This window comes from Aspergillus mulundensis (genome assembly GCF_003369625.1).
Source record: "Aspergillus mulundensis strain DSM 5745 chromosome Unknown scaffold_10, whole genome shotgun sequence".
Classification (NCBI taxonomy): Eukaryota; Fungi; Ascomycota; class Eurotiomycetes; order Eurotiales; family Aspergillaceae; genus Aspergillus; species Aspergillus mulundensis.
Window position 1 is genome coordinate 2,471 of NW_020797898.1, and position 12,435 is coordinate 14,905.

Sequence of the window (12,435 nt, forward strand, 5' to 3'; positions counted from 1 at the left end):
AATTATTATATATTATAACCTTATGCCCGGCCCTACCTTTTTATTTAGTTTTTTAAATTATTACTTAAAAATTTTATAATTATTTACCCTAACTATTTAACTCCAGGGGCTGGGGGCTATTAGTAATATTTTAGTAAAATATTATAAATAAGATTTAGCTAAGGTGGTAAATAAAATAAAGTTAGTATTTAACTTAAATATATTTATTAGGCGTAACTTTTTTAAATTTTTAAAAAAAAGGTTATTTTTATTATTATAAAGGCATACATGCGGTTTTAAAAGCTAAAATAAAAATATTTTAATAACTTTAGCTATAATTATTATAATATAATACTGCCTCCTGCCCTTGTTTTTACCCATGTGGCCATGGCTATTAAAAAAGCGTTAAATAAAGCTAAGCTACTTATTAACTATTATTAATACTTTTTACCCTAGTAAAATTAATAAACTTTAAAATATATTTATTAAATTACCTAATTATTACCTATACACGATATTAATAAAAAAAAAAGGGGAAACTAAAAAAAAAGGCTTAGTAAAGGCTAGCTAAGTAAAGTATAGCTAGCTATTATACTTTAGGATACTACCTTAAAAAAAAATAAAAAATATAAGTAAAAAAAAGTCTTGCCTATTAATAAGTTTTAGCCCCCTTTTAAAAAAATATAATAAGGTTATACCTTAATATTAATTTTTATAATATTTATAGCCTTGCTACCGGCCTTTTATACCTAGTTTATTATTTATTTTAATATATATATATATTTTTTTTTACTATTACTTTTACTTATATTACATACTATCTAGTCCTAGGTTACCGCCACTATTTAGCTCCTCCGGCTCCCATGCTCTAGTACTGCCCCTCCACATTACTTTTAATATTTATAAAATATTATTATTTTACGCTTTTTTTTTTAAGTAGGCTTAATATTAAAGCTTTTATTTAATTTTTTTTTATAACTTTTTTTATAAACAAGCTATTTACTTTTTATAAGTATACCCTTTTATTAGCCCTTTTTATCCCTTTTATTATACGGATATATTTTGCAAGTTTTTTTTTTTTACTAGCTTATTAATTTAAATAGCTTATAAGATTTTTTAATATTTTAAGTAATATAATACCTATTTATATATTTTAAATTTTTTACTTTTACTTACTTCCTGCTAGGTACTTTATATATTTTATATATTTTTTTTACTAGTATTTACTTATTTAACTATTATACTTTATAAAAAGGTCTTGCAAACTTTTAAGCTTTAAAAAATATATTTTATAAGCTTTAAATTCTTATAAAAATAAAGTCTTGCCTTTACCTTTTTATAAACTTTTGTTTTTATTTACTTATAAGCTTTTTATTTTACTTATTTATAAGCCTTAACTACTTATTTACAAGCTTTTAACTTTACTCCCAAGCTTTTTACTTTATTTTATAAGATTTTAACTTTATTTTTATAAACTTTATTCCGTAAGTATAACTAACTTATATATAATTAATTAAAAATAAATTTTTTTTTACTTTTGCAAATAATATTTTATAAAATAATTTTTATTTTTATTTTTAGCTTAATTACTATCCTGCCTTTTACTGCTAGCATATACCTTAATATTTAGTTTAGTTTTAATTAATATAAGTAAGTTTTACTTAATACCTAGCTACCCTTTTTTACTAGTTTTTTTTTTCTTGTATAATATATATTTATAATGTTAATATATAATTTACTAGGGTTATTATATTATTATAGTATTTAATAAGTGTTTTTACCTTTTTACTTATAAGCTTTTTACTTATTAATATATATAAAGTTTTTTTTTTGCTTTTTGCCCACGTATATTTTTATTTATAAAATTTTTATTTATAAAATTTTTATTAATTTACTTATAGTTACTAGGTATTTTTTTTATTATTACGCCCTGCCTTACTAGGGGGCTACTTATTAGGATAGTATAAAATATTTTACCTTTAAGTAAGGTAAGTATTATAAATTAAGTATAAGCCTGGTTTATAGTACTTCCCGGGAATATAATAAATAATTTAAAAAATTTTTTTATAATTACTAATTTATTAGTTTTACTAAAATTACTACCTTATAATAGTACTAAACTATTATTTAATTATAAACTATATTAAATTTTCGCGCTAGTGCAAAGGTATATATATTAATATAACTTTATTAATATAGCCTGGATTACTACACGTGTATAAACTTATAAGGCTATTTTTATAATATATATTAGGTAAAAACCTTTACAAGGCTATAAGTATATAAAATATACTAATATTTTTTTTAAAAAATTATTTAGTTATCTTGCTTTTATAAAATATATTTTTAGGGGTATTAATTAAAAATATAGTAATTATTTATACTACTTATGTCCCTGCTTTTTTACATAAAACCTAAACTAGTATTAAATAATTATTAGCTTAAAAATTATAAATAATTACTTAATATTATTTTTAAAGCTTTTTATGCTTATAAAATATTTAATTTTACTTTTTATGCACAAGAAGACACACGCGTTTAATTAGTAATTTATAAAAAATATTAATAGTTATAAAAAGGGGTTAGTAATCTTGGTTAGTTTATAAATAGTAATATTATTAATTATTAATTAGTTTTTTTTTAAGCCTGCGAAAGTTAGTCTTTATTTTTTTTTATTTTTAAAAATTAGGTTTTATTTTTTTTATTATATACTTTTTATATACTTATAAGTGCCTTAGCCCGCGGACTAGTTTTTTTATTACCTTATTATATTTTAATTATTTTATATAAAGCTACTTAGGGTTTTTTATTCCTAGCCTTAATATTATTTTTATATAATACTTAACCTAATTTTTATTCGCGAACCTTGCTTTATATTACTTATAAGTATTTATTTTTTTTATTTTTTTATATTCGCGAAGTATAAATATATAAAAAATATTATATATATAAAAACCTAGTAGTAAAGCCATGTAATAAGTATTTTACCTTATTTACTTAATTACCTTATATAAACTAGCTTGTAGCTAGTCTAGCTTTTAATTTGATTTTATTTATAATTAATTAATATTACTAACTTAAATATAATTACCCTTTATAAAAGTTTTTTTTACCTTTTTTTTATTAAAGTATTTTGCCTGCGCTGCTTGGGTATTTTTAATATTTTTTTATATAATATTTTAAATTTTTTATAAATGCTTTGCCTAATTTAATACCTTATAAAATACCTTATTTTTTAGTTTTAAGTTAAGTATTATAACTTTAGGATTTATTTTATATACTATATAAAATAGTATATTACAGGTAAATACTTATTATAAATTATTATAAGTAAACTTTGTAAAAGGTAGATAATTAACCTAATTATTTTATAAAAAGTTAATATATTCTTGTAAAAACTATTTTAAAATACTATTTAAGTATTTTATTTAGCTATTTATTTATAGGTGGTATATAGTACTTATTAAGTACTTAACTAAAATATTATATATAGAGTTTAATTAAAACCCCTTTATAAACATACTTTTATAATTTATTATAATATTTACAGGCACTTTATGCAAGTAAAATATCTTATAAATTATTAGGTAAGCTAGCTTATAACCCTTAATTAACTTTTTAATTAAAATAAAGTAAGCTATTTTATTTATTTTATTTATAATTATTAATATAGTATTATATGCCTCCCGCGAGCTATTTAAGTTCTTAGTTTTAATATTTATAAGTAAATTTATAATAAAGTTTATATTAATTTACTTTTAAGGCTTTATAAGTACTAGTAAAGGCTAAAATAAGCTTTATTACTTATTATATAATACCTATAATTTTTAATAAATTTTACATGCCTTATAGTATTTTTTTATAAAATCCTGTATTTTTAGCTAAAAAACTATTATTAAACTAATTTTAATATTTTTTTTTTATAAAATACCTTATAAATAGGTTATTATATAGCTTTGCTAAAATTTTTATTTATAATTAATAATAATTAGGGATATATAACCATAAGAGGTTATATAAAAAATTATTATTTATATATTATTACCTTTATAACTATAAAGTACTTTTTTATATACCTAAATTTTTTAGCTTAAATTTATACTCGTGAATAATATTTATAACTTTTTTTATAAAAAAAATCCTATTTTAGGAGCGCTAGTAGGCTTTTTATAATTTTTTATATAAAATTTATATAAAATAAACCTTTTTTTTATAAAGCTTTTTTACCATTTTATAAGGCACCTTTATTTTAAATAAAGTATTATAATTTATAACCATAATAGCCATAAGCCATGCGTGGCTTAATTATTTATTACTTACTTTAACTTAGTAACTTTTTTTTATCCCTTTATTTTTAATAATACTAATAATAAATCCTTTACTTATAGTTTTAAGTAATAAATTTTTAATTAGGTTTTTTTATGCAGCCTGCACGCTAGTACTTTTTATACTTATAAATTTATTATTATAAATACCTTGCGTATTTATAATACTTAATTATTAAAGTAACTTTTTTTACTTACTTTATATAACCTTTTTAATTTTTTATATTAATTATTTTATATATAATTAATTTTTTATAAAGGTTTATTTACAGGGTTTAATTTACCCGCATAATAAGTAATTTAAAACTAAAACCTAGCTAAAAACTAGGCCTAATAAATTTATATTTATAAAAGTACTTTTATAAGTAACTAGAATACTACTAGCGCCTTATAATTTATAATTATTTTAACCTTTTATAATATACCTTAAAATAGTGTTTTTATTTATAAAAGGATTTTATAATAGCTAGAAGCTTTTACTTACTAATAATATAATTATACTTTACTAGGGTAAGCTTTTATAAAAAAAAAAAGCCACAAGCTTTTATATTTTTTTAAAATATAACTAAGTTAATATATTATAAAAATTATTTTTAAAGGTATTTATTTTTACCCGCGTGGCTAACTTTTTTATAAAATAGTTTAAATATATTATTTTTTTAAACTTTTTTTTTAAAAAGTTTATTACTTTATAAGTTTTTAGTATTATAACTAATACTTTATTCTTGGCTGTTCTCGCGGGATTATTTTTTAATTTTTTAAAAAAAATTTATAAAAATTATTATTACTACCGTGTAGGTATAAATAAACCTATAATATTAATTAATAAAGCTTAAAAATATAACAATATCATGTATTATTTTTAATATTAATTACTTTTAAATTATAGCCACATGTAAGTTTTTTATTTTAACTTTATTAAGTATAATAATATACCCTAAAAAATTAATTTTTTATATTATAAATATATACTTGCTTTGCTTATAATACAGGCCTGCCTTATAAAGCCTTTTTAATACTTTATAAATATATTTTTATAGCTTTTTATATTTTACAAGAATATAATAATATTATTAATATATATATTATAATCATAATATTTAGTAAATTATAAAATATTTAATTTATAAAGCCCTAAAATATCGCGGGTATATTAATAAGTTTAAATAATATTACTAAGTACTTAAATAGCCTGTACTTTATATAAAATATTATTTTTTATTTATTTTTAGCCATAATATAAATATAATTATATATATTATAAAAATTTAATTATATATAAATTTAATTATATATAAATTTTAGTACTGCTTAGCCTTGTAATTATCTTATTAATTAAAAATAGGGAATATTAATTTTTTATAAATATAATATTTAGCCCGCGGAAGTTTATATATATATAAATTTTACTATTTTTTTAAGTATATATAGTAAGGGCGCCCCCGCGAAGGACTTTAATAATTAAATCTAGCTTTTTATAAGTATTATTTATATATACTTATAAATAGCTACTATTTCCTGCGGGGAGTAGTGGTATAAAGGTTTAAATAATAATTTTTTATTATTTTTAACCTTAATTTTTAAGTTAACCCTTTTATAATAAGGTGGGAGCTATTATAACTTTTTTTTTAAAAATACCTTTATAAAATCCTAGTACTAGTCAGGTAACTTATTACCTAATATTATTTATTTAACTTTTATTATATTAATTTAAAAAGTCTTAACCTACTTTTTATACACACCCTTAGTAAACTTTTTTATAAAAACCCTTTTTATATAATACTCTTATTTTATAAAGGTTAATTTTTTTATAACTTAAACTATTTATAAATTATAAATTTTTAGTTATAGCATGCTTAATATTACTTGTTTTATATTTAGTAATATTACTATAAGTACCTAAAACTTTTTTTAAGTTTTATATAAATTTTAAAGGTATATATTTATTTTTATAATACCTTTATTTTACACGCGCTTATTATTAATAGCTTGTATAAAAATCTAGCATGGTAGGATTTTTTATTTTACTTATTTTATAAAAAGTAAAAAAACTATATTTATAATACTTTTATAATTTATAAGGGCCTTATAATTTATAATTACTTTATTAAGTAATATAATTTTTATAAATAAAAATAATTATTTTATAATAACCTAATTTATATTTAATTAAAATTATTTACTAGTAATAGCTATTACTATTATAAGGTTTTTATATTATTTTTTATTTTTTACTTTTTTTACTTTTTTTATAAGCTTTAAGTATTTTAGCTTAATATACCTAATCTTTTTATAATAATAATATTAAGGCTTTTTTTTTTTTTTTTTTTTTTATTTTTTTTTTTTTATTTTTTTTTTTTTTGCAAAGTAAATTTATATTATTTTATAGTTGCTTATAGTTTATAAAGACCCCTTATGCTTATTTTATAAAAAATTAATTTTTATAAACTTTAAATTAGTACTTAGTGCACCTTATAAAAAAAGGTTTAATTAAAGTTTAATAATTAAAAAACTAGTTTCGCAAGTGTTTTTAAAAAATATAATTATTTATAAATTTTTTACTTTATTATAAATAAGTAAGATTTAAAAAAATATTTATAAAAAAATTATATTTATTTTACCCCCTTAATTACTTAGTTTTAATTATTACTTTTTTTATTATTATAAGTATATATAGTTTAACTTGCCTTTATTAAAAATTATATATAACACCTTGCTTTATGCTATATATAACTAGTTTATAAAATTTTTTAATTATTTAAAAAAAAATTATAAAGGGTATTTTAGGTTAAATATCCTAGGATTTTTACCTTTATAATTTATTATTTTTATAAAACTAAATTTAAATAAAGTATTATAAACTTTAATACCTTTTTTTATAAAAAGTTATTTACTTTTTTAAATATATTTACCTTTTTTATAAAGGCGTAGTAGTTACTATAAGTAATAATTTTATATTACTTTTTTTTATTAAGCAGCCGCAAGATAAGCAGTTTTTTTTAAAAAAAAAATAAAATTAATTATAAAACTTATTAATAAATTACTTTTTTAAAAGCTTTTTATAAATTTTATAAATAAGTTATTTTACTTTTTTAATTTTTTTAATTTATATAGCTTGCAGGCGTAGCTTATTTAAGCTAAGTTTTTTAAATAAATAAGTATTTTTTTAGTTACCCGTGGATAATTTTAACTATTATTTTTTTTTATAAAAATATATTAAAATTTGAATTATTATTTTTTAATTTTTTTTTATAATTATAAATAAGTTTACTTGTAAGGGGTAAACAAGCTTTTTTTAAATAATTTTATAAAAAGTTACTTTTAATTACCGCAAGAATGCTTAAGTAACTTATAATATAAGTATAAATTACCCCTAATAAATTAAATATATTAATAAATATTAAAATTATAAGATTCTTAGCCTTAGGGATTTATAAATAATATAATAAAATATAATATATTTAAAAAAAAGGTTTATAAATAGTAATTTTAAAAAAAATAAAAATATTAAAATTAATACTAAGGTTTAAATTTCTAGCCTTGCAAAGGCTAGATATTTTTAATATATATTAAGTTAGTACTTAAAGGCTAACTTAGCTATCCGCGAGCAAAGCTATCCACGGATATCTCTAAGTCTTATAAAAGGGCTATATATAGTATAATAGGCCTTACACGTTGCTATAAGTATTTATACTTATTTTAAGTATAATAAACTATTTTACCTTATTAAATTCTAATCCCATGCCTAACTTAATAACTTTATAATTATTTTATACCCTAACCTATATAGTAATTACTTTAAAACTTTTTTAAATTAAATTTAATTATTAACTTTATTTACTATTAAAAATTTAAAGAAAATTTATGCGTATTTACTCTTATAATAAGCATTTTATACTTTATTTAATTTAAAACACTTATTACTATAAGTATTTATACTTATTTTAAATATAAATTTTAATCCCATACCTAACCTAATAACTTTATTATTATTTTTTACCTTAACTTATATAATAAGCGCTTTAAAACTTTTATAAACTAAATTTTAATATTAATTTTATTTAACTTTTAAATTTAAAAAAAATCCATGCGTATCCACCCTTATAATAAGTATTTTATTTAATTTAAAACACCTATTGCTACAAGTATTTATATAAATTTTAAATATAATAAATTATTTTACTTTATTAAATCCTAATTTTATACCTAACTTAATAACTTTATAATTATTTCACACCCTAATCTATATAATAATTGCTTTAAAACTTTTATAAATTAAATTTAAATATTAGCTTTATTTAACTTTTAAATTTAAAAAAAATTTATATGTATTTACCCTTATAATAAGTAATTTATTTAGTTTAAAATACCTATTACTACAAGTACTTTATATTTATACTTATTTTAAATATAATAAATTATTTTACCTTATTAAATTTTACTTTTATATTTAACTTAATAATTTTATAACTATTTTACTCCCTAACCTATATAGTAATTACTTTAAAATTTTTTAAATTAAATTTAATTATTAACTTTATTTATTATTTAAATTTAAAAAAAATTATATGTATTTACCCTTATAATAAGTATTTTATAATTTATTTAGTTTATAATATTTATTATCATAAGTATTTATATAACCTCTTACTATTATTAGCTATTTTACCTTATTAAATTTTAATTTTATACTTAACCTAATAATTTTATAATTATTTTACACCCTAACTTATATTATAAGTACTTTAAAATTTTTATAAATTAAATTTAATTAGTAACTTTATTTACCTAAATAATTTATAGTTTTTAATTTTGAAGGTTTATAATTAAAATTTTTAAAATTTAACTAATTAACAATTGGCCGCTAATACAATTACACTGTAAACCCGCACCACCTGTGGGTTAGAGGACGATATCTACGCACTTCCACAGCCAAGCGTGTTTAGGAATGCAATAATGACGCGGTTTCTAGGTGCAGTTGCTGCGTTGACGAGACCTTTGCAGGAGTTGGCCTTCCGGGACATGCAGAATGTCAATCCCACCGACACACAGACTGTGGCGGATCTCATGAAGGTGCTTGGTAACCTGCGGTCTCCTAGGCTCAATGTCACAAATTATAGTCCCAGTGAGACCTCTGACATTAATGTAAGTCCAGCTGGGTCCTTTTCTGACACAGGCACCAAAAACGCAGCGATTCTACAGCAGATTGCCCTGATTTTGGCTCAAACCCACAATGTCCAATCTGCAACACTTGACGGTGTACTCTCGCCACCCCGTCGGCTTTTCGCCCAGGGTAGACCTGCGCGGCCTCCATTTCTCCCAACTGAAAACCCTTGCATTAGGCAACTATACCTTCATGTATGACTCCCAGCTCGAGTGGATCATATCGCACGGCCAAACCCTCAGCGAGCTATACATGGACGAGTGCATGATTTTTCATAAGGCAGCGCTATACTACAAGGTCGTTGGGGACACCCCCCTCAAGGAGACCGTCCTCTCCCTACAGGAGTTTCGCCCGCACCCCGACCTTCCGGACAATCAAGTCTACGCCTCGTACAGCAGACGCTGGGCCGATTACTTTCTAGCCTTCCAGCACGGCCTCCCTCATCTGCGCCATTTCCGCTTTGGTTCCTCGCCGGACTGGTGGACAGACGGGACCACGCCGTTTGATCGAGAAACAGAGGTTAAGATTGGATTCCATAGAGAGTGCTACATGACCTTCTGTGACGGAACCCTGCCGACCGCGTACCACCGTAAAATGATAAGTGGATGGGAAGAGAACGGACAGCGAAGACGCAGGGTTGAGAAGGCTTTGCTGTCGTCGCAGGAAGACCGCAGGGCTTTGGTGGTGTTGTGCGAGAAGATCGGGCAATCGGTTGTATTGCACAAACGGGACTTTTTAAAGCCAGCATAATGTCCTAGCATTTGACTACCTGAGATGAACATAAACCTTGGTCAAAGCCTGCGCCACATGTGGGAAGGGCCGAACTGTCCTGCCATTCTCCTCTTTCTCATACTCATTCACTCTGACCTTTGCAACCAAGTCCGCCTTGAATGGCGGCGGGGGACGCGTCCATATATGGTTTACAGCATCATGATAACACTCGATGTTGATCCCTCTGAATCCTTTCTCGGCAGCATCCCACATCAGCCAATGCGCCATGGACTTGGTTATGCCAGAATCCATGTAATCCGCCCTTGTGGCCGTGCCCATCCGCTTTAGCACTTCGCCGGGTCCCTTGGCTTCCCAATGGGCGGGATCTCTCGTATCCCTTGCATCGAGGAAAGGGGCAAAGACAGGAAAGTGAGGCAGGGCCTTGAACAGCGGTGCCACTCGCTGCATGTCGATCGGATCAGCGGCGTCAAATGCCAGCGCAATCGAAGCCAGTGGAAAGTCCATGCGTGCCAGGATGTCATCGCCAGTAAAGCTGGGGTTCCACTCATCTTCCCAGTACATGGCCCCTCCCTTTGCTGCTGACTCGGGCCGCTTGAACTGGTACTCGGTGTCGAACACCCCGTAGGATAGGCCGGAGTCGATTTGATGCTGGACTAGATACGTGGCGCCATTGAACGTCGCCCGGAATCGTTCAGCCTGGTTTTCTGGATACAGCTTGGCCCACACAGGGGAGTGGAAGACATTGCTGTGGCTGATGATCGCTTTGGCCCATTCCAGGTGCTGGGGCTCCAGCTTGCGGATCTCGAATCGAGGAGCAATATTGATCGGGTTCGGCATAATGAAGATCAGCAGGATGGGAAGAGAAGAAAAAGAAATAATGCAGTGGGATGGCGAGTTTTAAATCCATCTTCAGCTCATTGATCTCACATCAGCACTAAGGGCTGACTCCATCTAACCCGGCTTTGCCCTAGGATGCACAGGCCCTCAATTCCTGCTCCGGATGGATTTCGCGGAAGATCATCAATTGGTTGAAATGAAAGCGCTTCCAGGTGATCCCTGGTGCTTTCTGCCAGACTGCACATTGTGCTGCTACCCTGGGCCCCATTGCCTCAAGGCCCATCATATCTAGATACAAGCAGCCGATCTTGGACAATCAGTTAGGCCTAACAATGCGCCGACTGAACGGTCATGTTTTCAATGCCTTGTAGACATGGTTGGTTTCATCGGGCCAGATGACCCAATGGCTGGCCATCATCACACACCATGAAATACGCAAGTGAACGCCGTATATGAGGTTCGACCTGATGCAAATGGTTCACGCAAGTCATTCCAGTCCAGTTCAAGATCATCTCCTTTGTACTGCAAAGCATCACTCAGCTGACACCGGGGCCCGGACCTTCTCTACGTCTTTCCCTCTCGGCAGACGCCGCCAAAGCAGCATTCCATACCCTCAGGCATGAAGCATAAATACTAAGGATTGATCCGCTGAGTCTGAAACTCTTCCCAACTACCGTCCGATTCAACCACATTTGACCTTTCCTACACTTGTCAATCCTCGTCTTCCTTTACCAACTTAAACCATGGCCACGATCCCTCCAGAGGCTATCTCGCCCCTCTCCGAAGCCGTTCCTGGCGGCTACCGCTGGATCATCACTCCCGAGGAACGAGCACACATTGGCTCGCTGCTTGACTGCGATGGTAATTCACTACCCTCATCTCTAAGATGCGTTGCCCTAACCCACAATATCAGGCTCCGACATCTCGCGTCAAGCTACGCTCATGGTGCAAGACCGCCAAGTATGCACTGGCTGTGGAAAACACTCTGGTCTCGACGACTTGATCCAGAACGCTCTTTCACTGGGCATCCATTCGGCCGCGTTTATGTTGGAGGTGCTCCAGAATGGGCCCAAGCAGGATAGCCCGGCTCATGAACTCCTCTGCTCCAGGTGTGGAGTGAAGCATTCCGAAATGTTCCTTTGGATTCCTTCGTTGCCTTGGTAAAGGATGAAGAGGGAGATTCGTCTGGATTGTTTGATGCATGACGGGTTGACTTCTGCTTTTAATGCAGCGTATGGGACATTGGCTTCTTTTTGTACTGGTTACAGTGACGTTGGACGGGGATGATTGCACAACTTGGTGGGCAGATAGTAGTCTCGGGAAATGCATGGTATTCACAGACCTTTTGCAACTGATGTGAAGGCCCAAGCGTACTAGATCCTTGCCCAGAAGCTAAAG

At 26.4% G+C, this 12,435-nt stretch overlaps 3 protein-coding genes across 3 annotated transcripts; 2 read left to right on the forward strand and 1 right to left on the reverse strand.

Moving 5' to 3' along the window:
- Positions 1-9,260: 9,260 nt before the first annotated feature.
- Positions 9,261-10,218, forward strand: DSM5745_08443 (uncharacterized protein; the record flags this gene model as incomplete). Its single annotated transcript, XM_026750459.1, has 2 exons — positions 9,261-9,597; positions 9,647-10,218. 2 exons carry the CDS (start codon positions 9,261-9,263, stop codon positions 10,216-10,218), a joined length of 909 nt encoding a protein of 302 aa, XP_026600472.1.
- A 15-nt stretch (positions 10,219-10,233) lies between these two features.
- DSM5745_08444 (uncharacterized protein) lies at positions 10,234-11,037 on the reverse strand (the record flags this gene model as incomplete). The annotated part of the gene is made up of 1 exon (XM_026750460.1): positions 10,234-11,037. One exon carries the CDS (start codon positions 11,035-11,037, stop codon positions 10,234-10,236), a length of 804 nt encoding a protein of 267 aa, XP_026600473.1.
- Positions 11,038-11,780: 743 nt separating this feature from the next.
- On the forward strand, positions 11,781-12,201 carry DSM5745_08445 (uncharacterized protein; the record flags this gene model as incomplete). The annotated part of the gene is made up of 2 exons (XM_026750461.1): positions 11,781-11,898; positions 11,951-12,201. 2 exons carry the CDS (start codon positions 11,781-11,783, stop codon positions 12,199-12,201), a joined length of 369 nt encoding a protein of 122 aa, XP_026600474.1.
- Between the last annotated feature and the right edge of the window lie 234 nt (positions 12,202-12,435).